The sequence below is a fragment of the Saccopteryx bilineata genome, chromosome 4 (genome assembly GCF_036850765.1).
Source record: "Saccopteryx bilineata isolate mSacBil1 chromosome 4, mSacBil1_pri_phased_curated, whole genome shotgun sequence".
NCBI lineage: Eukaryota > Metazoa > Chordata > Mammalia > Chiroptera > Emballonuridae > Saccopteryx > Saccopteryx bilineata.
Window position 1 is genome coordinate 194549375 of NC_089493.1, and position 27628 is coordinate 194577002.

Below are 27628 nucleotides of genomic sequence, written 5' to 3' on the forward strand. Positions count from 1 at the left end.
CTAGACTGTATTGCATCCTAGAAAGTTCCTCTGAGGTAGTGCTTTAGTGTTGTCACCATAACCACAATTAAAAAAAACCCACAGTAATTATGTGCGGTAAAGGTCATTTAACCTTATTATGATAAACATTTCACAATGTACAGGTGAAATGTATAGGACATTACATTGTGCGCCTTATACTTACACAACGTTAAAAATGTTAATTACAGGCCCTGGCCGGTTGGCTCAGCGGTAGAGCGTCGGCCTGGCATGCAGGGGACCCGGGTTCGATTCCCGGCCAAGGCACATAGGAGAAGTGCCCATCTGCTTCTCCACCTCTCCCCCCCTCCTTCCTCTCTGTCTCTCTCTTCCCCTCCCGCAGCCAAGGCTCCATTGGAGCAAAGATGGCCCGGGCGCTGGGGATGGCTCCTTGGCCTCTTCCCCAGGCGCTAGAGTGGCTCTGGTCGCGGCAGAGTGATGCCCCGGAGGGGCAGAGCATCACCCCCTGGTGGGCAGAGCGTTGCCCCTGGTGGGCGTGCCGGGTGGAACCTGGTCGGGCGCATGCGGGAGTCTGTCTGACTGTCTCTCCCTGTTTCCAGCTTCAGAAAAATACCAAAAAAAAAATGTTAATTACAGCTCAATATATCTGTAAAGAATAAAGCATCTCTCAGAAAAAAAAAATACACACACATACTAATTTCTGAAAAAGATAGTGTCACTTGGGAAGTCCGGGGTAAACAGCACATTTTAAGACAGATCCAGGATCACCAAGAAAACAGAAGTGACACCACTTAATAGTTTTAAGAAAGGCATCTTCGTGGTCAGTATTCACCAATCTGGGTTGCCAGATAAGAACAAGGTACTTTTCAAGGGTACTCAGATTACAGAACCTTGTGTTTCCTGAGTTTCAAGCAGGATGGCTGCTGTTTGGAAAGAGATATATACAACCAACTATTGTACTCATGAAGTCACAGCACTACTTTTATGCCCGAAAGTCAGTCACTAATATTAATCACTTTTGTCATAAATTCTACAACAGAAGCTGATATTTGAACTTTTCCCAATTAGGTCAGCTCTCCACAGCTGAACATGACTATTATTATTTTTTTTTAACAGAGACAGAGAGTGAGTCAGAGAGAGAGGGATAGACAGGGACAGACAGACAGGAATGGAGAGAGATGAGAAGCATCAATCATTAGTTTTTCATTGCGTGTTGCAACACCTTAGTTGTTCATTGATTGCTTTCTCATATGTGCCTTGACTGTGGGCCTTCAGCAGACCGAGTAACCCCTTGCTGGAGCCAGCACCTTGGGTTCAAGCTGGTGGGCTTTTTGCTCAAACCAGATGAGCCCGCGCTCAAGCTGGCGACCTCAGGGTCATGAACCTGGGTCCTCTGCATCCCAGTCCGACGCTCTATCCACTGCGCCACCGCCTGGTCAGGCTGAACATGACTATTAAAGATGGCAGCCATCCATTGCTTCTGTCCAGCTGAAGAAGAGAGACACCATTCAACTTGTTCCCCCATTCCCTCCCTCCCATAAAGTCAGAATGCAAACCAGTCCTCTCCCCACTTCCCCAGCTGAGAACTCGTCTGAAAGTCACTGAACCATTGACTTGGACAAGCCGCTGACGCCCTGGGCTTGAGGAAGGGAGGAGAGAGACAGTTGGTGCTGAGAGGGGCAACAGGACGGGAGCTGCCTGCATTCATTCCCTTCTTCCTTGACTTGTGCGTGGAAACCCTCCCTGTGAGTCATCTGCAGAGCACAGGAGGCAGCTGAGGCCGCAAGCTTTTGCTGGCACCCCCCAAGACGTCCCTCCAGACAACGGTCCCCCAACAACAAAAGATTGTCCCTCCAAGGAACTGGTGGGGATGTCCAGGAGGAAGGGCCTGAGGCTGACCTCTCCTAGGTGAGGGATTGCACGGGGGAGGCCCCAGAGAGCAACCACATAAGTAAGGAGGCTGGCATCTAGACTCCTGACGCAGTGGGAAAACCGTTACTAAAGTTGCAACAACAGGCAGAAAGAGAACAAACTTTTCATGGACAGTGTGGCAGAGAACATTCTTTCCCCTTCCTTCTCATCCCTATTTGGGAGGGGCAAGGGCCAAGGAGAGTGGAAAGGAATATTATCACCCCTTTGACTAACAGCTGTTGTAGCCACAGGTCCACCTGCACCAGGGAGAAAATGGGAAGAGCTATGAATATGAAATTCAAGATTTAAAATGGGCAGGCCTGAGTCATAAGACTTGGAATGAGACTGTAGTCGTTACTGAAAGTAACTACACACTGTGGGACCAGAGTAGAATGTTTCTAAGGGAATCCACTTTCAGGGACCAAGAGGGATTGCTGGAGACAGTGGTGACGGTTATTGGGGGAAAAAATAAAGTTGTTTTCTATTTATATCTCACAAGTTAAGACTTCTCAAACTGGTTATCTACTCAACATAATTTACCATTATTTACTAGTTTATTGTTTGTCTTCCTCATAAACTATAAAAGCACCACAGACCAGAGGCCATGCCCATGTTGTTCATTATGGTAGCCCTTGAAAGGACGGCATATGAGCTCAATCAGAACTTGTTGAAAGAAAATTTCTTACCTTTTAAAGATGCAAGAAATATTTAGGAGGTAAAACAGACAGGATTTGTTGATGAGAAAAACATAGCAATAAAGTATAATAATCAGATTTCTCCCCTGAGCAATTGCTGGCTGGTGGTACCATCATTCACAGAGACAGGGAACACAGAAGTAGGTGTTGTTGTTTTTTTCTATGGGTGGGGGGAGCGTGGGAGACAGAGGGTGTGTTCACTTTTAGACATATTCAACTTGAGATACCTATGAAAGTCAATAGACATTTGGATATACACTTCTGGAGCTCCGAGGACAGGGCTGGGCTGGAAATCAACCTGTGGGAATAGTTGCGAGTGCGTAGGGAGAAGGGTGTGAAGATGGCCTATGACAGAACCTTGAGGAACACCAAAGTTGAAGAGGTGGGAAGAGGTGCAGCAGTGAACAAAGGAGAATGAAAAAGAGTGGTAAGAATGGTGTGAGTTCACAGAAGCCCAGAGAGTGTTTCAAGAAGCAGGGCATTAGCCTGACCAGGCAGTGGTGCAATGGATAGAGCGTCGGACTGGAACACAGCAGACCCAGGTTTGAAACCCAGAGGTCCCCAGCTTGAGTGCGGGCTCACTAGCTTAAGCGTGGGGGTCTCTGGCTTGAGCCCAAAGGTTGCTGTCTCGAGCAAGAGGTCACTCAGTCTGCTATAGACCCCGGGTTAAGGCACATATGAGAAAGCAATCAATGAACAACTAAGGTGCTGCCACGAAGAATTGATACTTCTCAACTCTCTCTTTTCCTGTCTGTCCATCCCTGTTTCTGTCACACACACGCACAAAAAAAAAAAGAAGAAGAAGGAGAAGAAAAAGGATCAGGGAGTTTAAAAAAACTAAATATCTACAGCCCTGGCCAGTTGGCTCAGTGGTAGAGCGTCGGCCTGGCGTGCAGAAGTCCCGGGTTTGATTCCTGGCCAGGGCACACAGGAGAAGCGCCCATCTGCTTCTCCACCCCTCCCCCTCTCCTTCCTCTCTGTCTCTCTTCTCCTCCCACAGCCGAGGTTCCACTGGAGCAAAGATGGCCCGGGCGCTGGGGATGGCTCCTTGGCCTCTGCCCCAGGCGCTAGAGTGGCTCTGGTCGCAACAGAGGGACGCCCCGGAGGGGCAGAGCATCGCCCCCTGGTGGGCAGAGCGTTGCCCCCTGGTGGGCGTGCCGGGTGGATCCTGGTCGGGCGCATGCGGGAGTCTGTCTGACTGTCTCTCCCCGTTTCCAGCTTCAGAAAAAGACAAAAAAAAAAAAAAGGAAAAACACAAAACAAAAAAAACCCTAAATATCTAAAGGCAATGTAATGAGTCCCTTCACAACAAGGATGATTTCAGACATTCGACCAGAAAGAACATCTGAAATCTGTTGGCCATAAACTCCCTGTCCACCAGACCCCTGGTTTTCAGGAATAGCAGTAGAAAGACCAGCTGGAAACTTGTTAGAAATGCACATTTTAGGGCCCTACCTCACAGTACTGAATTAGAAACTCTAGGGTGGGAACCAGAAATCTGTGTTTTAACCAGTTTCCCGGCTGCTTCTGATGCCCACTAAGTTTTGAGAATCAGAGCACAAGACAGGGCTTAGAGAGCACCTGTTCACAGTCTCTTCAGGAACCAACCTGCCCTCTAATAAACACATTTTCATTGGGATCTGTTAATACACTTCGCGTGGTCACTGTCCCACATTTATTGTAACACAGATCCTATCTTGATTTTAATGATCCTGCCTTACAACCAACCACCTAGCTACCACTTCTCCTTCCACTGGTCAGATCTTTTTCCATCTCTATAACCTTGCTCATTCATAACATCTAATTATTCATAGCATCTACTACCTCATGGCTTCTCTTTGTGCACTTTTTTTTTTTCAATTTTGATCCTACTCCAAACTGAACACGTCTCTAAACCTCACCGTTTGATATCTCTGAGTGACATGGATTATTGGTGAAAATGCAAATCGGTACAGTTTAGGAGAGTAATTTGGCATCGTTTGTTGAAACAACGAGGGAAACATCGCCTCTGACCCAGTAATTACACTTCCAGGTATTTTTTCTTACAGACGTCCTTGCACATGTGCACCAAGAAGTGGGGCCTCTCTTTTCCCATCCCCCATTTAGTCCCCCGACTCAGCCTGACGCCAGGTCCCCCCCCCCCACCCTAGAGGGACTCTTCCGGGACATCCAGAGAGGCTGGCTCGGTCACAGAGCTGTTCACACCTCACTTCACGCTTGAGTCAGTCGCCAGCAGCTGGGGCAGCCCTCGCAGCGGCGGTCTCGCACATCCGCCCTCGCAACCGGTCCAGACCGGCTCCAACTTGATGTTCACTCTTTTTTCTTCTCGTCGGTAAAGGAGGACGAGTGCCACCACCAAGCACAGTGACCATGGCCTTGACCCGGCGGTCTGCAGCCCGTGGCCCGGGGTGGGGGCGGGGCCCGGAGCGGGCTCCAGGGGCCGGGGGCGGGGCCAGGGCGGGGCTTGGGCGGGAAGGGCGTGGCCTCGCGATGGACCTGGGGTGTCGCGGCTGCGGCTGCGGTCCCCTCAGCAGCAAGAACGGAACGTCGCTGCCGCCGCCGCCGCCGCCGCGGCCTGGGTAGCCGGCCGCCCGCTCGCTGGCTCGGCCCGGGTCCGCAGCCATGGAGGACTTCATCGTGATCTCGGACGACAGCGGCTCCGAGAGCTCCGAGGGGACCCGCTCGAGCCGAGCGCGGAGGCTCCGCCGGGCCCTGCCCCGCCGCACAGTGGTGAGTGAGCCCGCTGTCCCCCGCGCCCGCCCGCCCGCCCGGTGGCGCCTCACAGCTGCGGCCGCTCCCCGCCTCCCCGGCCCGGAGGAGAGCGGCCGGGCCGGGCGGGGGCGGCCGGGCCTCGCGGCTCCGTTTCCCAGCGCGGGCGGGCCGAGGCCGGCGGGGCGGCCGAGCACATGCGCGACGTCAGGCCGGGGGCGGCGGGCTGAGGCCGGCCGGGGGCTTCCCCGCCGGGCCGGCGGCCGGGGTGGGGGCGGGGGCGGGGGCTCGGCCCGAGCTGGAGGCCCGCACGCGGGAGCGTGTCATCGTGTGGCGTGCGGGGGGGTCCCGATGTGAGCGGGGAGGTAACGGGAGCCGGGGCCGGAGCGAGCGAGCGAGGGAGGGAGGGAGCGAGGGAGGAACCGCGGGGCCGGGCCAGCGGGTGGCGCCGCTCCAGGGCCTGGCAGCCCGGCGAGGGGCCCGGGCTTGGAGTTGAGCGGCCGGGCGATTTTTGTCCCTTAGCAACCACTCACCGAGCTCGGAAGGAACAGAGAGGGAAACAGCCTGCACTGTTTCCTTTTCCCGCGGTATCCTTGGTCTTTGTCCTTATGAGATGGCGAATAAAACCTCCAAGGGCTCCTGCTTTTCTAGAATCCTCCACAGATATTTACTGGACCTCTGCTAGGGGGCAGCTGTTTCGGGGGGGGGGGGTGTGTGGACGCAACGGAGAACACGATGAGAACGCCCGTGGTCCCTCTTATATAGAAGGGGCTATGTTCAACAGGTGGCTCCCCAAGGGGTCGGGGCTGGACAGGCTTTCCAGAAAGCCGAGAGGCAACCTCCGACTTCCAGCCATCTCCCCAGCCTCCCAAAGCCACACACCCCAGAAATAAAAAGGAGGAGCACGCTCCTGTCGTATAGATCTGTAACAGACGGTGTAAGCCAGGGAGCAGCTTTTCTTCATATGCAGGTACTCCTTCAAGACAAAACATTTTCTCCCCCCCTAGCCTCTGCGGTTCCTTCAGTCCCCTTCCCGGCAGGTTTGAACCCTAAGCCTCTCTCATGGGAGCCCCTTCTGTGTGCCAGGTGTAATGGTCACTAGAGAATGAGCGGCATGCCAAACCAGGGAACCCCGTTAATGCGGTGTTGTCCGTGGTTCAAGCAAGAGGGCTTCTCAGTAAATCTCAGGAAAGCATGTAGTGGATGAGACGGGACAGATGAGATGTTCAAGGTCGAAGTGATCCAACCTGGTAGGTGAGTGGACGTATTGTGGATGATAGATCCACAGTAAAATATCTGTTGTGTGAGCTAGCGGTTGAAGGAATGGGGGGGGGGGGAGCAGTTGGGGGTGGATGTTTGGTAAGGGAGAGCCAGTTCGAAGAGGAACGGGCGCAGGGGTCCCCAAACTACGGGCCCTGCCCGCGGGCCACATGCGGCCCCCTGAGGCCATTTATCCAGCCCCCCCCCCCCCCCGCCGCACTTCCGGAAGGGGCACCTCTTTCATTGGTGGTGAGTGAGAGGAGCATAGTTCCCATGGAAATACTGGTCAGTTTGTTGATTTAAATTTACTTGTTCTTTATTTTAAATATTGTATTTGTACCCGTTTTGGTTTTTTACTTTAAAATAAGATATGTGCAGTGTGCATAGGGATTTGTTCATAGTGTTTTTTTTTATAGTCCGGCCCTCCAACGGTCTGAGGGACAGTGAACTGGCCCCCTGTGTAAAAAGTTTGGGGACCCCTGGAAAGGCGGCATTCAGTCCGGACCGGCTCGGTTTAAAGTGCCGATGGGAAATGGACGTGGATGTGGCCCCCCGAAGAAACTGATCTGGGGAGAACAGGCAGAGAAGGGAGAGATGGGTCAGTATCCACATAGAAAGCACCAAAGGCCTAGGAGTGACTGAGATCGTTAAGGAAGAGATATAAAGAGGGAAAAGGTGGAAGGAAAAAAACACTGCAGAATAACTCACAACTGCCTTTCCTCCCGATTCCTCCTCTTTCCTACTTGAACTTGATCCTTTCTGCCCACTTCCTTTCATCCCAAGTGTTGTCCCTCTTTCCTCATCCCAGTCCAGCTTCCTTCTTCAGGCACCCAGATGGCATCCTTATCCCCATCTGGTGTGTCTTTTCCCACTCATACGTGGGTTCCCTCTCCTAACTGCTCCCCATTCCATGACCACCTAAGGAGACATTTTCTCTTAAACCTTCGGAGTTATAGAGAAATGAAGGGCAAGTGCCAGAGAATAAACTATCTTATTGTATTCTAGCTTTCTAAAAACGCCTCGCTTTTCTCCTTTTATTTTTCTTATCAGTTAGATAAGGGCATAGGTCGCCCCTGTGAGAGATCAGAGACACTGAGAGACTTGCAAGGTTATAAAGCCTCAAGCGCCTTTGTCTCGCTTTTCCTGAAGGCCCTGAGCTCAGAGAGACCTCTGCAAATCACAACCTCAACGTGACAGCCATGTGAACTTTGGCCAGTTCTGTCACCTCTCTCAGCTTTTGCTCTTGGAAACGCGAATACCTACCTGGCAGGGCAATTGGAAGATTTGTAATGTGGCAATGCAAGGGACATGCCAGGCAAAAAAGAGCTTTTGCTCACTGTTTTCTTTTTCAGCCAGGCCTGAGCTTCTCAAGACTGGCTGGTAATGAAATAGAAGAAACACATTTTATAAGTGTTTTTTTTTTCCTTTTTTACAATATTGACTGAGCGGAAGCAGCATGCTTGAATTCAGGAAATCATAAAGCTACTTCCTATACTGTAGTTAGTATTTTTGAACTCCTGGTTCTTAACCTGACTTTAGTTTTCCCTAAGTTAATGAAGTGTGTTTGTGTTTTTAATAATCTTTTTTAATTTTTTTAAATTTTATTGATTTGGGAGAGAGAGGAAAGGAGATGGGGGGGGTAGAAAAAAGCATCAACTCGTTCCACTTAGTTCCACTTAGTTCCACTTAGTTGAGCACACATTAGTTGCTTTTCATATGTGCCCTGACCCAGGGCCAAACCTGTGCCTCAAGAGCTGGGATGATGCTCTACCCACTGACCCACTCTGCCAGGGCCCAGTGGTGGATTCTTCTATGTGCTCTGTCAGGGGATCAAAGCTGCAACCTTTACACATCAGGACAACACTCTAACCAACTGAAACACCCGGCCAGGACCTTGACCAGATAGTCAATTAATTTGGGTTGACCTATTACCAAAAAAATTTAGAAATATATATAAAGAAGAAAATTAAAATTGCCCTTAATCTCACTATCCAAAGATAATGAATGTTAACTTTGATGTATGTCTGAACTTTTATCTCCCTGTAAATGTTCGTGTATGCTCCTATATACCCATGTGTTCCCTAGTACATGTTTTTGCAAAAAGGAAGTCTTTTTAGCTTGCCCTTTTTTTTTTTTTTGCTTTTTTTTTTTTTTTTTTCTGAAGCTGGAAACAGGGAGAGACAGTCAGACAGACTCCCGCATGCGCCCTACCGGGATCCACCCAGCACGCCCACCATGGGGCAATGCTCTGCTCACCAGGGGGCGATGCTCTGCCCATCCTGGGCGTCGCCATGTTGCGACCAGAGCCACTCTAGTGCCTGAGGCAGAGGCCACAGAGCCATCCCCAGCGCCCGGGCCATCTTTGCTCCAATGGAGCCTTGGCTGCGGGAGGGGAAGAGAGAGACAGAGAGGAAGGCACGGCGGAGGGGTGGAGAATCAAATGGGCACTTCTCCTGTGTGCCCTGGCCGGGAATCGAACCCGGGTCCTTCGCATGCTAGGCCGACGCTCTACCGCTGAGCCAACTGCCCAGGGCTAGCTTGCCCTTTTTTATTAATGTACTTTTTATCTCTTTCCACACTAATAAATACATGTCTTTACCAATATTTTTAGTGTATTTCATTGTACAGATTTATATTATATAATTTCCTATTAATGGATGTCATGCTGGTGGTTGGTAAATTCTCTCTATTGTAAACAACCCATGAGGAATTCCCTCATAAATAATCTTTATAGTCTTGTTCTTTTGTTTGTTTAGAATAAGGTCCTCTTAGATGTGAGGTGGCTGAGCCAAAAGATATACCCCCCCTTTGAAGGCTTTTTATATAAATTGCCAAATTTTGTACAGAAATCATGCATCAATTATAGTCTCATCATACCCTGTTCTTCACCACCTAAGTCACCCCTAGATATGGTCGACTGTAAATATTTATTAAACACCAGGCTCTTATAGATGCTGAGCATATAGCTAGTAATAAAGCCAGGTCCCTGCCCTCATGAGGATTCATTCTGGTCATTGAGAGACAAACAGTTAACCACATAAATGGAATGTCAGGTAATATACAGCGTGTTAGGAAGAAAAATAAGGCCTTTTCATTTTTTTTAATCTTTGTTGACTTGATAGCCAGATTCTGTGAGCTATCATGGTTTTAACTTTTTTTTCCCTTTGGTTATGATTCATTCTTTCAATAAGTACTTATTGTTGACACATGCTTTGACCCTGGGGACCAGAAGTGAGCAAGAACAATGCACCTACATTCTCATGGGGAAAGACAGGCAACATACAAATAAGTGAACAATGTAACAGGGAGGAACTTGGGGGGGGCGTTGGATATATCAGATTATGTTTTCAAAGAATGCCTCCTGAAGAGTTAATATTTGATCTGGGACCACAATGACAGAACAAATTTGTTATGAGACCATCTAGGGAAATAAGGTAGGAGCAAAGGGTGCAGCAAAAATGAAAGCTTAACCTGACCAGGCAGTAGCGCAGTGGATAGAGCATTGGACTGGGACGCGGAAGACCCAGGTTCGAGACCCCAAGGTCGCCAGCTTGAGTGCAGGCTCATCCGGCTTGAGAATGGGGTCACTGGCTTGAGTGGGGGATCATAGACATGACCCCATGACCTTGAGCTTTGCTGGCTTGAAGCCCAAGGTCACTGGCTTGAGCAAGGGGTCACTTGCTCTGCTGTAGCCCCCAAGTCAAGGCACATATGAGAAAGCAATCAATGAACAATTGAGGTGCCACAACGAAGAATTGCTGCTTCTCATCTCTCTCCCTTCCTATCTGTCTATCCCTCTCGCTGACTCTGTCTCTGTAAAAAAAAAAAAAAGAAAGAAAGAAAAATGAAGGCTTAGAAGTGGGATGGTCATTGGAGGAATGAAAGGCCAGAGGGGCTGGAACGCAGTGAGAGAAGGACAGAGTTGGAAAAGAGGAGAGAGAAGTAGGTGGGCTAGGTTACACGGGCCTTTGCGGTCCACGTGAGGAATTTGGGTTTTATTCTATGTAACAAGACATTTTTGAAGGAGCTCAAGCAGGAGAATAACATGACTTAATTTGTTTTTAAAAGGTGACTCTAGCTATTGTGAGACAAAAAGACTATAATGTTAAGGTGACTGTGTAATTTATCATCCATAGGGTGATTCTTTTGCAAACAAAAGGGAATGCTAACTGGACAGATTATCAAGCAACAGGTAAAACCTGAAACTGTCCCAAACAAGCCAAATGGATAGTCACCTTACTGTGAGGGGACACAAGTGGAATCCTGGAGCTCATTCTAGGAGGTGTCTGCAGTAGTCCGGACCAGACGAGTGGAGCTTAGACTGAGTGGTGGTGCAGGCTCGGAGCCTGCAGGGATGCGGTCGGTATTAGGAAGAAAAAGCAAGATCCTGACTGCTTGGATGTGGAGAATGAGGGGAAGGAGGCATCAAGAGTGATGCCCTGGTCTGGGCCCGAACACCTGCGTGCATGTTGGTGTCATTCATTGAGAAGAGGAAGACCTGGGGAGGAACAGCATTGGAGGAAAGATTCAAGACTACTATTCTGAAGGTGTTAAATGTAAGATGCCTTTGGGCTAGCCAACTGGATATGCCAGGTATGATGTTAGTACTGAGTTTGCGGGCCAGGGAGGAAGTCCTCACTAGGGACACAAATTTGCTGTCATTAAAACATAGGTTTTAGTGACTTGGATGCGATCCTCCTGGCTGAGAGGCTATAAGAGACCCTAGCCCTGGGGCCGCAGTGCCTAGCCCAGGTGACGGCTGGATGTCAGAGAGTGTGCTCAGCAGGTGGTAGAGGTGGATATCTTGTACATGTTTATTAGATATGTAGAGATAGAGACAGAGATATAGTTGTGTGTGTGTGAATTGCCTGTTCTTGTCCTATTTGGGTGTGATTTTTCTTACTAATATGTAAGTATTACATACATTAGACTCATTATGGGTTGAACTGAGTCCTCCAAAAAGATGTGTTGAAGTCTTAACTTTCACTACCTAACATGACCTTATTTAGAAAGAGGGTCATTGCAGATGTAATCAGTAAAGATGAAGTCATATCAAGTAGGGTGGGCCCTTCATTTCATATGACTGGTGCCCATTTAAGACAGTGTGAAGACAGAGTTGGAACAACGTGGTGATGGAAGCAAAGACGGGAGTTCTGCAGCTGCAGGTTAAGGATTGCTTGCAACACCAGAATCTGAAAGAGGCACGGGACAGAGTCTCCAGTGAGCCTTTCAGAGAGCGTGGCCTAGCACACACCTTGAGTTGGGATTTCTAAACTTCCAGAACTGAGAGGATAAATTATTGCTATTTTAAGCCAGCCAGATTGTGGTAATTTGTACTAAAAAATTAATCACAGCCCCCTGCATCATACACACTATGTTTCCCCTCCAACTTTTGATTTCTTTTGGTTTTCTTTAGAGCAGTTATAAATTTTTATGTAGTCAATTCTGTCATTTTTTAACCATTATTTGATTATTTATTTATTTATTTTTAGCGGGAGAGAGAGAGGGACAGACAGACAGGAAGGGAGATGAGAAGCATCAACTTGTTGTGGCACCTTAATTGTTCATTGATTACTTTCTCATATGTGCCTTGACTGGAGGGGGGGCTCCAGCTGAGCCAGTGACTCTTGTTCAAGCCAGCGACCTTGAGCTCACGCCAGAGGCCATGGGGTCATATCCGTGATCCCACACTCAAGCCAGTGACCCGGCGCTCAAGCTGGTGAGCCTGTGACGCTGGAGTTTCAAACCCGGGTCCTCTGCATTTCAGACAGACACTCTATCCACTGTACCACTGCCTGGTCGGGCACCATTGTTTGATTTCTGTCTTTGTTGTCATGCTGAGAAAAGTTTTCCTTATTCCTAAGACTATAAAAATATTATTTACATTTAATTAATTCATTAATCTTCCTGGAATTAGTTTTTAAAAAGGATAAAATGGTAATCAAGTATTTTTCTCTCCAGATGGTTAGCTGGTTGTCTCAACTTCATTTAATTGAATTATCCTCCCTTTTTACCCAGTGGTTTAAAGTATTACTACCTTCATTAAATGGTAAAGTTTTATATATTTTTTGTGTCTATTTGTGGACTATCTATTCTGGCCTTGCTGTGTGCCGTTTTAATGAAAAGTACAGGAAACACTTCATCACTCTTCTTTTTTAGAATTTTTATAGCTAGTTTTCATGTTTATTCTTTCAAAAGACTTTAAAATCATTTTATTAACTTAAAAATAATTAGTACTTTTAAAATTGGGATTACACTGAATTTAGAAATCTATTGTTTATGGTATTTTACTTAATAAAACAACATTTTTGTGGATGCATTTGCACATCCTTTATTTTGCTTTACGTTTAGCAAGATCTTTCCTGTCCTGATATTATTTCCCTGTTCTTTTGCCATCTCATTTTAACACTTAGTTCTTTAATTCATCGGAAATGTTTCATATGGCATGAAGTATGCCTGACATTTACCCCAGACTGGATTGCCTTATTCTAAGACAGCACTGAATTGAAGATTTATCAATTTCAGAATACCTTTTAAGAAAAAAGAAACTAGCATGCAAAATGTAAACAATAACTATAAAATGCATCTGATTCTAGAAGTATAGGGAAAATATTCTGGATATTAGAATACATGTTGTTAATTAAATATGATGTTAATCAATTATCCAGGACTCATTTCTTAAATAATTATCTTTTCCCCACATATTTGAAACACATTTTTTTATATGCTTATGTCTGTTTCTGGGTTTTCTATTATATTTCATTGATACGTCTATTCTCAATGCTTGAACTTTACTGATTTATTTTTGTGGGGTTTTTTTTTTTGTGGTTTGAGAATATTTTGGAGTATCTAGTAGAGCAGTTATTTGCCATTTCTTTATTAATTGATTTTGGAGAGGCAGAGAGAAGAAGGTGGGGAGAGAGAGAGAAGCATTCATTTGTTTGTTCTACTTAGTTGTGCACTCATCAGTTGTTTCCTGTATGTGCCTTGACTGGGGATCGAACCTACAACTTAAACATTTCGAGACGATGCTCCAAGTGATGAGCTAATTAAACAGAACCCATCTGTTCTCCCCTGCCCCCAAGATTTCTGGGCTATTGTGCCCATTTAGTCCTCCAAATGAATGTTAGAATCATTTTGTCAAAGGTTGCAATAGATCAGGGTTTCTTTGAGCCAATAATTCTTGGTTGTAGAAGGCTGTGGGATGTTTAGCAGCATCTTTGGCCTCTATCACTAAATGCCTGTAGCTACCCCCCCCCCCCCAATGTGACAACCAAAAATGTCTCCAGTCATTGCCAAATGTCCCCTGGAGGACAAAATTGCTGCCAACTCAAAATCCCACTACATTAGATTTGTAAGATAATTAAAGGAGAATATCTTTATAATATTGTCTTCCTAATTAGAAGCATAGTATAACTTCCATTTTGTGAGGTTTTCTTCTTGGCAGTTAGAATGTGTTTGGGTCCTGTGTCTTTCTTAACGAGGAGCTAGTGTTTTGATTCTGAATGGCTTTGCCACATAGGATTGAGCATGTTAGTCATGGTGAGCATCACATAGTAAGAACAGGTGGCATTCATGCCATTCACCACGTTATGTGCTTTGAATGGATTATCGTAATTTTCACTGCTGCCCCAAGAGGTAATTAACTTCTTGTCCCTATTTGATAGATGAGGAAACTGAGGGAGGTTCAACCAGGTGCTTTTTGGTAGAGCAGGTTTACCACCACGAGTCACAGTCTTGAAAATCCTGGGGTGAATTTGCTAACCTCTCCCTGGGTTTCCAAGGGAACACCCTCTAGGAATGCTAGAAATAAATGGTTGAGGGGAAACAGGTTGCAAATACAATTCTAGTTTTTAAATGTCTGTTTTTATAATAGACCCACCAGGGTTTCTTAATGTAAAAATTACTTTTTAAAATTATATTATGCAATTTAAAAATACTTTTAATAATGGCCTGACCTGTGGTGGTGCAGTGGATAAAATGTTGGCCTAGAACGCTGAGGTTGCTGGTTTGAAACCCTGGGCTTGCCTGGTCAAGGCACATATGGGAGTTGATGCTTCCTGCTCCTCCATCCTTTCTCTCTCTCTCTCTCTCTCTCTCTCTCCCTCCCTCCCTCCCTCTCTCCCCTCTCTAAAATGAATACATTTTAAAAAATCACTTTCTCAACCTCATTTCTTTTTTTTTTTTTTTTTTTTTTTTTTTTTTGCATTTTTCTGAAGCTGGAAACAGGGAGAGACAGTCAGACAGACTCCCGCATGCGCCCGACCGGGATCCACCCGGCACGCCCACCAGGGGGCGATGCTCTGCCCATCCTGGGCGTCGCCATGTTGCGACCCTCCTGGGTGTCGCCATGTTGCGACCAGAGCCACTCTAGCGCCTGGGGCAGAGGCCACAGAGCCATCCCCAGCGCCCGGGCCATCTTTGCTCCAATGGAACCTTGGCTGCGGGAGGGGAAGAGAGAGACAGAGAGGAAGGCGCGGCGGAGGGGTGGAGAAGCAAATGGGCGCTTCTCCTGTGTGCCCTGGCCGGGAATCGAACCCGGGTCCTCCGCACGCTAGGCCGACGCTCTACCGCTGAGCCAACCGGCCAGGGCACAACCTCATTTCTGAAATAGTAAGTTCACTGCTGTACACAGCCATATATCCCCAGCAACTAGTTAATGCCTCAGTATAGTGGGTACTCAGTAACTACGTATTTATTTAAGGAGAAACAGAATTCCTGTTGTTGGTTTCCTAAGGAATCCTTTCCTTGTTCAGACTATTGTCCATTTTGCTCACAATGGTGTTCACAGTGCATAGCATGGTGCCTGGCACTAATATAATTCAGTAAGTATTTTATCAGTTGCATCTTATCTAATATTAAAAAAAAATCCAGTTGGGAGATTAATACACAATATGGTGTCCAAAGGTGTGATGTAGAATTGGACACCTGAAATCTGAATAATTATGTTAACCACTGTCATCCCAATACAGTTCAATAAAAAGTAAATAAATAAAAGTTAAAATAAATAAACAGATGTTTCTGTCTCTCTCAAAAAAATTAATTTTTTTAAAGATTTTTTTTTAATTTTATTCATTTTTAGAGAGGAGAGAGAGAGAACAGAGAGAGAGAAGGGGGGAGGAGCTGGAAGCATCAACTCCCATATGTGCCTTGACCAGGCAAACCCAGGGTTTTGAACCGGCAACCTCAGCATTTCCAGGTCAACGCTTTATCCACTGCGCCGCCACAGGTCAAGCCGTAAAAAAAAATTTAATTTTTTTTAAAATAAATTTTTTAAAAATGAAATAGAGAAGACAAATGTATTTAGAATTTTAATATATTCCATTGTGTTGGACGTAGGGGATCTACTGGAATTCTATTTAGAATTTATTAGATTTCTAGATTAATTAGGGGAAAACCAACACATTTTAGATTTTAAATGTTTTGTTATAAAAGTTCTATGAATAGACAATCTGAATAAACCTATATCTATTAAATAAATTTAATCAATAATTAAAACCTTCACAATCAGAAACCACCGGGCCCAGATGGCTCATTGGTGCACTCTGCTAAACATGTGGAGAGGTGGCATCGTTCTCGTTCTCGACAGAAGCGGGGCAACACTTCCTAGCTCATGCTCTTCTCCCCTCTCCTCTCCCACCTGTAAATTCATTTCCATAGTAATTACTTGATTTTCTCTACAGTTTTACTACCTGGTATGTGTATCTAAATAACATAGTTTACTTTTGCCTATTTTATTTCTTTAAAAAATTTTTAATTGATTTTAGAGAGAGAGGAAGGGAGATGGAGGGAGGGAGTTAGGGGGGAGAGAGAGAGATGGAAACACTGATTTGTTGTTCCACCCATTTATGCATTCATTGGTTGATTCTTATATGTGCCCTGACTGGGGATCAAATCCACAACCCTGGCATATCAGGACAATGCTCTAACCAACTGAGCTAACTGGCCAGGGATACTTTTGCTTATTTTTGGACTGTATATGAGTAGAATCTAAAAGAAAACACTGTTTCTCTACTCACATCACTCCTGACACCAAATGTGTAGAGAATTTTTCCTCACACATAAGTCTCCAACTCTCTGGACACCTGTTAGGTGTACTACAATTTAATTCAATTCTGACACTATCTGGAATTAGCGAAGAACCCACATGTTAAGGGCTCAGTCTCACAAGACTGCCCCTTATCCCACTTCAGATGCCAGTTTAATTAAGTGGGTCCCCAAGATACCCACACTTCTGTCAAACATGGCTACAAATCAGAGGTTCCCATGCCCCCCTCCAAAACAGGCATAAACTGTTGTTAGTAATTGAAAGCCCGAATGGATATCCCTAAAAGTAAACAAACAAGACCTAAATGGCATTTATAGACTATATCCAACAACTGCAGAATAAACATTTTTTTCAAGTGCCTGAGGAACATTCAGCAAAGTAGGCCATGCTTTAGGGTACAAATAAAACAAGTCATAATGTATTTCAAAAGATTGAAATCACACAGGGTCTGTTTTCTGACTAATGAAAGTAAATTTGAACTACATGATAATAAAATAACTACATATTAAAAATTGTGGAGCCAGTTAGCTCAGTGTTAGGACATCAGCCCAGGTTCGATTCCCAGTCAGGGCACACAAGAGAAGCAGCCTTCTGCTTCTGCACCCAGCCCTCTTCTCTCTCCTTCTGTCAGTTCTTCTCCCACAGCCATGGCTTGAATGGTTTGAGCGTGTTGGCCCCAGGCGCTGCCGATGGCTCCATGGCCTCCTGCCTCAGGCACTGGAATGGCTTGGTTGCTAAGTAATGGAGCAGTGGCCCCAGCTGGCAGAGCATCGCCCCATAGGGGGCTTGCTGGGTGGATCCCAGTCAGGGTACATGTGGAAGTCTGTCTGTACCTCCCCACCTCTTAATAATAATAAAAAATTTGTGGAATGAAGTAAAGTAGTACCTACAGGGAAATTTTTAGCTTTTTTTTTAATTAATTAATTTTATTTTTTTTTTACAGAGACAGAGAGTCAAAGAGAGGGATAGACAGGGACAGACAGACAGGAACGGAGAGAGATGAGAAGCATCAATCATTAGTTTTTCATTGCGCGTTGCAACACCTTAGTTGTTCATTGATTGCTTTCTCATATGTGCCTTGACCGCGGGCCTTCAGCAGACCGAGTAGCCCCTTGCTGGAGCCAGTGACCTTGGGTTCAAGCTGGTGGGCTTTTTTCTCAAACCAGATGAGCCTGCACTCAAGCTGGTGACCTTGGGGTCTCGAACTTGGGTCCTCTGCATCCCAGTCCGACGCTCTATTCACTGTGCCACTGCCTGGTCAGGCGAAATTTTTAGTTTTTAATGCTAATATTAGAAAAGAGTGAAAATAAATTGTCTAAGCTTCTACATTAGGAAGCTAAAAAAAGAAGAGCAAATTAAGTCTGTAGAAAGCAGAAGGAAGGAAATCATGATAACAGAAATGAATGAAATAGAAAACAGATGAAAAACTTAGTTCTTTGGAAAGATCAATAAAATTGATTAACTGGCTAGACTAATCAGGAACAAAAAATGCAGAGGATACAAGTTACCAATATTGGGAATTTTTTAAAAAAGGAATTGAGAATAAATCTACACCGAGTATAGAATTTAAGAGATAATAAGGGGCTATTGTGAACAATTCTATGCTACTAAATTTGACAATTTAGATGAAAGAAACAAATTTCATAAGTCATAAAACTAACACAAGAAGAGAAAGTAAATGTACTAAGATAGTGAAACTGTAATTTAAAACTTTTCTATAAAGCAAATTTCAGGCCCAGATAGCTTCACTGGTGACATCTATCAAACCTTCAAGAAAGATATAGTACCTACGCAACACAACCTACACAGTATAGAGGGGTTTGGGAATAGTTCCCAAGTCATTTTCTGAGGCCAGTTTTATTCTGATTAATAAAACTAGTAAAAGAAATTACAACAATAGAAAACTACAAACAAATAGCCTGAATGAACATGCAAAAATTCTTAATAATATGTTGATACATTAAACCCAAAATATAGAAAAAGAATAATACATCATAACCAAGTGACATTTTCCCCAGTATTATTTTAATATTAGAAAATCAATTAACATAATTTTTTATATTAATAGGACAAAGGGAAAAAAAACATGATCATCTCTGTTGTGCAGAAAAAGCATTTTCCATAATTCAATCTCAATTAAACCAATCTCAATTAAAACTCTCAGGAAACGAGGAAAAGAAGGGAACCTCCTCAGTCTGTTATAGAGCATCTATGAAAACTCCACAGCTAACATTATACTTAATGATGAAAGTCTGAAATTCTTTCCTCTAAGTTCAAGAAGAAGGCAAGAATGTCTGTTTTCAGCACTTGTATTGAGAGTTATACTGGACACCTTAGCAATTGCAATAAGAAAAAGAAATGGTATAGAGATTGGAAAGAAAGAAGTAAAGCTTCTGTATTTGCAGACAGCATGATTGCTTACATGCAAAACCCAAAAGATATTCAGAAATAGTTGCTTGAACTATTAAGTAAATTTAACAGGGTTGGAGGATACAGAGATAAAGTACTAAATCAATAGTATTTCTATTTAGCAGTGCATAATTGGAAAATGACAGAAATTTGTTTTTTCATTTTCAATCTAATCAAAAATTGAATTCTTTGGGTTAAAGAAAGGTCTGTACAGATACAGTAGGAGTATGAGAGGACATGACTAATCTGATGAGAAGTGGTCTGAAGGGACTTCACATGGTGATATCTGTGCTGAGTCTTTTTAAACATTTTTTTATTGATTTATGATTTTAGAGAAAGAAGAAGGGAGACACAGAGAGAAACATTGATTTGTTGTTTCATTTACTTATGCATTCGTTGGTTGATTCTTGTATGTGCCCTGACCAGGGATCAAACCCACAACCTTGATGTATAGGGACAATGCTCTAACCCAATGATTTTCAACCTCCGGTCTGCAGACTGGTGCTGGTCTGCCAGAAATTTAGTGCTAGTTTGTGAAAGAGTTAGCCACCCTGATGTTATATGAAGATTATAGTCTATAATCATTGGGTCTATAATCTTCATATAACATCAGAGTGGCTAACTTTTTCATGGACCAGCATAGATCTGTGACTGGTGGTTGAAAAACACTGCTCTAACCAGCTGAGTTACCCGGCTAGGGCCTGTGCTGAGTCTTGAAACACAAGAAACTATCAAATAATCAAGGGGATAATAGTTATTCTGGGCAAAAGAAAGAGCATAAGCCAACTTAAACAAAAACAAAGATACTTGAGGAAGTTTGGCACATTTGGGGATCTGGAGTTGCTTTGTGTAACTGATCATGTGAGAAGGGACAGTAGTCAGGGGGAAGCTAAATGCAGGCCTTACTCTGAAGGACCGTATATGTCCTACTGAGTCATTTGTCATTTAGCTGTAGCCTGTATGCTGAGCTTTCAGTGGGAGAGACATGTTCGTGTTGCACTTGGTAAGTTGGCGATAGAGGAGGAGATGATTCGGACCCTCTATGGCCTTGCAGCACCTGTGCTGAGTTCAGCTAGCACCGAGAACCAACAAAGGCAGTGATTTGGCACTGCTGCTGCTCAGGAAGGAGGTGTTCGGTTTCACCAAGCAGTCCCTAATCCAGAATGAGGTGCATACCAACTTCTCATTGACCCACCCAGAATGCCATGCTCTGCTTTGGTCCATGGACAGTGGTGACCATCACGTCTGTTAAGAAATAACATAGTAGCCTGACCTGTGGTGGCGCAGTGGATAAACCGTCGACCTGGAAATGCTGAGGTCGCCTGTTTGAAACCCTGGGCTTGCCTGGTCAAGGCACATATGGGAGTTGATGCTTCCAGCTCCTCTCCCCCTTCTCTGTCTCTCCTCTCTAAAATGATGAATAAATAAAATTAAAAAAAAAAAAAAAAAAGAAATAATATGGTAGTTGTGGAAGCCCAGCAAATGGTACCCAACATACTACTGGCAAGGTATCCAACCAGGTGAGAAGCCACCTGGAAGAGAGAGCAGTATGGTTCCAGGCTCATGGCACAGAGGCTGATTATAGTACCTCTGGCTGGCATCGTAGGCTCTGTGAACGGCCTGAACATAACACTTTACAGTGCTATCCTCCATATCTGACTATAGGCTAACTATATATATATATTGAGTGAGGTTGTATATTCCTAGACGCTCACAGGGGAAGAAGGAAACAGACCTAGGTTTGCGTGTTTGTCTCTGTAATTCTTAGGTCAATAACCACTTCTGAACTTGTTTCCCCATCTGTACAGTGGACATGATAATGCTCACCTGAGAGGCACATGCGAAACTTAAAGACATGTGGAAGCACTCAACATGTTCTTAGCACATTGTAGACTCTCTTATATTAGCTTCTCTTTTTCTGTAGCTTCTGTTATAGGTTATCCTGGGCATTTGCTTTTCTGAACAAAGGCTGCTTTTTTACTTTGAGAGTTACCTACATCTTACCTACATCTCAATTGACCTGGGATCAGAAAACATTTCCCACTATACCCTCAAGTTATGTGCATGTGGCATTTGGATAAATTAAGAAGGTATAGAAATGGACAGCTTTGACAGTAGTAAAGTTTTGACCAAAGGAAATGAAGTAATATTGATGTTATATAAGATTTATAAGTTGTCAGTGAGGTGAAAAGGTAAAATATGCTTATCCTTAAAAGCTAAGATTTAAGTCTTATAAAGCTGAGAGCCCTACTTGACCCTTTGTCTTCTCACAATCCTTGAACAGGACTTCATTGACTTAACTAGAGAAACCAGACCGAGGCCAAAGGACCACAATGGAATCTGTGTGATTGACCTGACAAGAACTGAGGAAGAAAACAGACCTATTGCCACTCTTGATTTGACTCTAGAACCTGTCGCTCCTTCCCAGAAGGAGTCAGCCAGTCCCCAAACATGTGCCAGCCTGTCCAGCAAAGAGGCCAAAGAAGGGCAGCTGGACAGAAGCTCTTGGCCTGCAGCACAGAGAGTCATTAACCGCAATCCTGTGGATTTGGACCTTTTAGAGGAAACCGCATTTGATGGCTCCCAACCCCCTATGTCCATCAGTGGGGACTCTGTTTATCCAGCAGAGCCGAATTATAGCTCAACCTCATTCAAAGCTGACCTCGGCTTCCTGGCCAGCCTACAGCTGTCTTCAGATGTTCACTCCCTCTCCCCAGTAAGCAATAATGGTGGCAGTAGCAAACAAAGGGCACCCTTGCAATGGCCACAGCAAGATGTACCTTGCCCACCGCAAGCCTTGCCATGCCCACCGCGAGCCTCTTCATGCCCACCGCGAGCCTTGTCATGCCCATCACAAACCACGCAGTGCCAACTACAAGCTTTGCCTAACCTGCCTCAAGAAGTGCCATGCCCTCAGCAAAATATGCCCAGCCTGCCTCAGAACTCATCATGGCATCCTCAGCACTCACCAAGATCACTTAAAGACTCATCATGGCATCCTCAGCACTTACCAAGCCCACCTCAATACTTACTCCGCCCATCTCAAGACTCTCTGGGCCTCCCTCAAGGTGTACCAGGTCCACCTCAAAACATACCATACCCACAATATGTGGCACACCTGCAAGACATGGCACGATCATCAGGACACATGGCCCAATCATTGCAAAATGTGCCATGGTCACCAAAAGATGTATCACAGTCACCAAGATATGCACTGCTGTCACCAAGAGGTGCCCAGCAGTCATTAAGAGATGCTCCACAGTCATCAAGAGACGTGCCACAGTCACCAAGAGATGTGCTGCAGTCATCGCAGTCACCAAGAGACCTGCTGCAGTCATCACAGTCACCAAGAAATGCTCCGCAGTCATTAAGAGATATGCCACAGTCACCAAGAGACATGCCACAGTCATCGCAGTCACCAAGAGACCTGCTGCAATCAAGAGGTGTGCTGCAGTCACCAAGAGACGTGCCACAGTCATCGCAGTCACCAAGAGACCTGCTGCAGTCATCAAGAGGTGTGCTGCAGTCACCAAGAGACGTGCCACAGTCATCGCAGTCACCAAGAGACCTGCTGCAATCACCAAGAGGTGTGCTGCAGTCACCAAGAGACCTGCTGCAGTCACCAAGAGGTGTGCTGCAGTCACCAAGAGACCTGCTGCAGTCACCAAGAGGTGTGCTGCAGTCACCAGGAGACGTGCCACAGTCATCAAGAGGTGTGCTGCAGTCACCAAGAGACGTGCCACAGTCATCAAGAGGTGTGCTGCAGTCACCAAGAGACATGCAGTCACCAAGAGACGTGCCACAGTCATCGCAGTCACCAAGAGACTTGCTGCAGTCACCAAGAGGTGTGCTGCAGTCACCAAGAGACGTGCTGCAGTCATCAAGAGACGTGCCGCAGTCATTGCAGTCACCAAGAGACGTACCGCAGTCATCACAGTCACCAAGAGACGTACCGCAGTCATCAAGAGACGTACCGCAGTCATCAAGAGACGTGCCACAGTCATCAAGAGACGTGCCGCAGTCATCAAGAAGTGTGCTGCAGTCACCTGGCAAAGTCTCACACTTACCAGAAATGCTGCATTCAGCTGGGGACATGCAACACATGCCGGGAGACAGGGCTGACTCTCCCACAGACGACATGCAGAGCCGTGACGCTCCCATGGATATCTCAGCCCCAGCCTCGCCAGGCTGCCCTCTGAGCCCACAGTCCCCACAGTCTGAGACTTCCCTAGACAAAGTCCCTTGGCTCTCTGTCACAGAAACTCCGGCCAGAAAGGAGGCCTCACTGTCAGAGCCTGCCAAGCCCGGGTCTGCCCAGGTACAGGCTCGAGCGCCACCAGCTGTGTTATACAACAGACCATGCCTGCATCGACTGAAGTACTTCCTGCGACCTCCGGTGCATCACCTCTTCTTCCAGACACTAATACCTGACCGAGACATAAGAGAGGTGAGCTCACTGTCTTCCCCCTAGGGGCTGGGAGTCCTCCGTACAGGCCGGGCCTAAAGTGAGTGTGCGAGATCGAGCCCAGGCATGAGAGAACGTGCATTTGTATCTTTTCCCTACTTGTGGAACCATTCAGTGTCGAGTCAGATCCAGACTCAGATTTCACCCCACACTGAGAACCTGGCACTATCGAAGTCTACTTTTCTCAGCCTTAGCTTTCCTGTCTGTAAAATGGAGCTAAGAACCTACTTCCCAGGATCATTAAATGAGACAGCATATGTAAAGTGTCTGTTACATCTGGCTCGTCTTAGGCCTTCCTCAAATACTTCTCAATTCCCGTGTCCTTCCCATCACAATGCCCTTATACAGCTTCCCTATCATAGAAGTAATAATAATACTCTTAACACTTCAGTGCCTCCAAAAGGACTAGTTTTTGATGTTTGGGGAGGAAATTCAATTTTAAGATTTTAGTGGGTATGTTCCTCCCATTGGTCTTCATTGATCTATGAGAACTAAACCAGATGTGTAAGAAAAAAGTTTCTGATTAACTCCCACAACGTGAAGCCCTTTTCTCATTATCCGTAACTACATTCCCAACGTTAGAAAGGCTGGCTTGAAGTAGCTCAAGGATTCACAAGGTATGTTTAGCACCCCAGGCGTTCATCTTGACTTGGCCTTGGAGAGTGAATTGTTTTCTCTCATTCTGATTGTTATATTCTTTAATATGTTTTCTTCTGAATGACTCTCCCCAACCGCTAGCTCGGTCTCTTTTTTACTGTGGGTCTGCCTCAGGTTGGCAGTACGTTTGTTCATTATCAAGAGTGCTTGGGGATTTGAAAGAGTTTATGTTTCTGTAGTCAAGACTGCCATACTGTGTAGGTGCTGCATGACCAGAGAAGCCATCAGAAGCTGCAGACAGGGAGACCATGACCCTGTTCTGCGTACACCTGGCTCAGACTACAAGGTAGCAGTTAGGTAGACACAGTGGGTTTTTCTTCATCTTTAATGCCTACCTTCTTACCTCAGCCATCTGGAATACATCTGGATATCTTTCCTATCTCTCCTGTGATCTCTTTGGGGCCTTTAATAAGTACTTCTTCACTAGATCATTTTTCCCCAACAACTTCTTACCTGGTCCCCGTGTTGTCACTTACCAGCCATTGCCCTTAACTCCTCTGAGTCTCTTTTTTTTTTTTTTTTTTTTTTTGTAATTTTCTGAAGCTGGAAATGGGGAGAGACAGTCAGACAGACTTCCGCATGCGCCCGACCGGGATCCACCCGGCACGCCCACCAGGGGGCGATGCTCTGCCCCTCCGGGGCATCGCTTTGCCGCGACCAGAGCCACTCCGGCGCCTGAGGCAGAGGCCAAGGAACCATCCCCAGCGCCCGGGCCATCTTTGCTCCAATGGAGCCTTGGCTGTGGGAGGGGAAGAGAGAGACAGAGAGGAAGGAGGCGGGGGGTGGAGAAGCAAATGGGCACTTCTCCTATGTGCCGTGGCCGGTAATCGAACCCGGGTCCCCCGCACGCCAGGCCGACGCTCTACTGCTGAGTCAACCGGCCAGGGCCTCTGAGTCTCTTTTTGTTTAGCTCTAAATTAAGTCATAACACCCATATCATAGTGCTCTCTGGCTTAAAGATAAACACATAAAGCACAAAGCCACCTTTCAGGAACCTATAAAAGTTCACTATAAGTATTAGTGCCTTTTGAGGATACAGGCATCGAAACAATTGATAAAGTTTGTAGATGTCTGCATTTGTAGGCAGGAAATGAATAATACAGGTTCAAGATTGTAAAATGTGTCGCGCATGGAGCAGTCACAAGAGGCAGATTTTCGTTCTTCTCTTGCTCTTCAGTATTTGCCACTTACGGTATTGCTCTCAGCAGCGGGATGGGGAGGCCCTCAGGGGATTTGAGACATAAGGAAAGTTAACTGGACTTCTGTCCTCCCGGAGACTTTCTGAGAGGGCTGTTCTGGCTGTCACTGTTTCACTGTTACACAGAAGCTGGCAAATCGTTGTTTGGTGTTTTAAAATGAGTACTTATGCCCTGGCGGGATCACTTGGTTGGAACTTCTTTCTGAAGCACAGAGGTTGCCGGTTCAATCCCCAGTCAGGGCATATACAGGAACAGATCGATGTTCTTGTCTCTCTCACTCTCTGTCTCCCTTTCTTGCTAAAATCAACTTTTAAAACTTTTAAAGTATTTTTTAATTAGTATTTATTGTCACATTTGAAACAGAATGCTTAATCTAAAACATTTTAGAATATAAAATATAGGCCCTGGCCGGTTGGCTCAGCAGTAGAGCGTCGGCCCGGCATGCAGGAGTCCCGGGTTCGATTCCCAGCCAGGGCACACAGGAGAGGCGCCCATTTGCTTCTCTACCCCTCCCCCTCACCTTCCTCTCTGTCTCTCTCTTCCCCTCCCGCAGCGAGGCTCCATTGGAGCAAAGATGGCCCGGGCGCTGGTGATGGTTCTGTGGCCTCTGCCTCAGGCACTAGAATGGCTCTGGACGCAACAGAGCGACGCCCCAGAGGGGCAAAGCATCGCCCCCTGGTGGGCATGCCGGGTGGATCCCAGTAGGGCGCATGCGGGAGTCTGTCTGACTGCCTCTCTGTTTCCAACTTCAGAAAAATACAAAAACAAAACAAAACAAAAAAACAAATGTAGCATTGTTGGTTTTGTTGTTTTTAGAGTACGAGTTCACAGGATAGCTCTGGAGTGATGTCCCTGATGGGTGCCAACCATGCATGACAAACATTTCCTCTCTAAGTTTCAGTGTCCTTATCTATAAAGTAGGAATAATAATAGTATTTCTTAGGGTTCTGATAATTAAGTGAGGATAAGTTAAATGTTCAAAAATTGTTTTATAATTATTGCTATTAGGCCCTGGCAATGGCACAGTGGATAGAGCACTGGCCCAGTGTGTGGACATCCCAGATTCAATTCTGGGTCAAGGCACATTCTTCTGTGTGTAACCATCTGCTTCTCTTCCCCCCCAACTCCTCCTTTCTCTCCCTCTTCCTCTCCCATAGCCAACTCAGTTGGTTAGAGCATGACCCCGGGTGCTGAGGATAGCTTGGTTGTTCTGAGAGCGTTAGCCTCAGGCACCAAAAATAGCTTGGTACTTAAGCATTAGCCCCAGATGGGGTTGCTGGGTGGACCCTCTTCAGGGTGCATGCAGAGTCTGCCTCATTATTTCCCTGCCTTTCACCAAAAAAAAAAAAAATTTTTAAAGTAAATTATTGCTGTTATTATATTCCTATATAAAACATTTTAATGTTTTTTTCTAATTATGAAAGTAATAATGTATGTTTATTATGGAAAAAGAGCATGTTGAGGGAAAGTCATCTATAATTGCACCACCCAGATAATAGAAAACAATTTTTACATTTTCTCTCTCTGACTTTATATACATGCCTTTTTTTGAGGGGTTGGAGGCAACTTAATATTTTTTATCAACTTTAAAAAAAAAAAAAAAAAGAACAGCCTGACCAGGTGGTGGCGCAGTGGATAGAGCGTCGGACTGGGATGCGGAAGGACCCAGGTTCGAGACCCTGAGGTCGCCAGCTTGAGTGCGGGCTCATCTGGCATGAGCAAAGAGCTCACCAGCTTGGACCCAAGGTCGCTGGCTCCAGCAGGGGGTTACTTGGTCTGCTGAAGGCCCACGGTCAAGGCACATGTGAGAAAGCAATCAATGAACAACTAAGAAGTCGCAACGCGCAAAGAGAAACTGATGATTGATGCTTCTCATCTCTCTCCACTCCTGTCTGTCTGTCCCTGTCTATCTCTGCCTCTGTAAAAAAAAAAAAAAAGAACAAAATGGGATTATTCTCCTGAAAATGAAACTTATTCTAAATATCTTTCTTCCTTTATTTATTTATCTGATAAACTATTATACCGACCCCTACATGTCTTATCACCCTCACTCCAGATTCAGCCGAGGCTGGCCCTTGACTCTTGTACTTTCCTCTCTATGCGCTAGTAACACAAATGAAGTCGTGTTAAATGTAAAACATTGAATTCTTATTTTTTTTAACTTAATATAAACATTTTCTCATGTCCTTGAAGGTTTTTCAGATAAAGCTTTACATTCTGTTTTTTAAAAATTATGCATATTCCAAATGCATTAACACTTTGCTGCCTTCAACCTCTTGAAGAACCTCTTGTTTTA

At 45.6% G+C, this 27628-nt stretch overlaps 1 protein-coding gene across 1 annotated transcript in view; it reads left to right on the forward strand.

Moving 5' to 3' along the window:
- The first annotated feature begins 5067 nt into the window (after positions 1-5067).
- The window catches only part of SIMC1 (SUMO interacting motifs containing 1), a 48737-nt gene continuing 26176 nt past the window's right edge, over positions 5068-27628 (forward strand). The window contains 2 exon segments of the mRNA XM_066273335.1: positions 5068-5315; positions 21296-23458. Coding sequence (XP_066129432.1) covers positions 5208-5315; positions 21296-23458 — 2271 coding nt within the window. The 5' untranslated portion in view covers positions 5068-5207.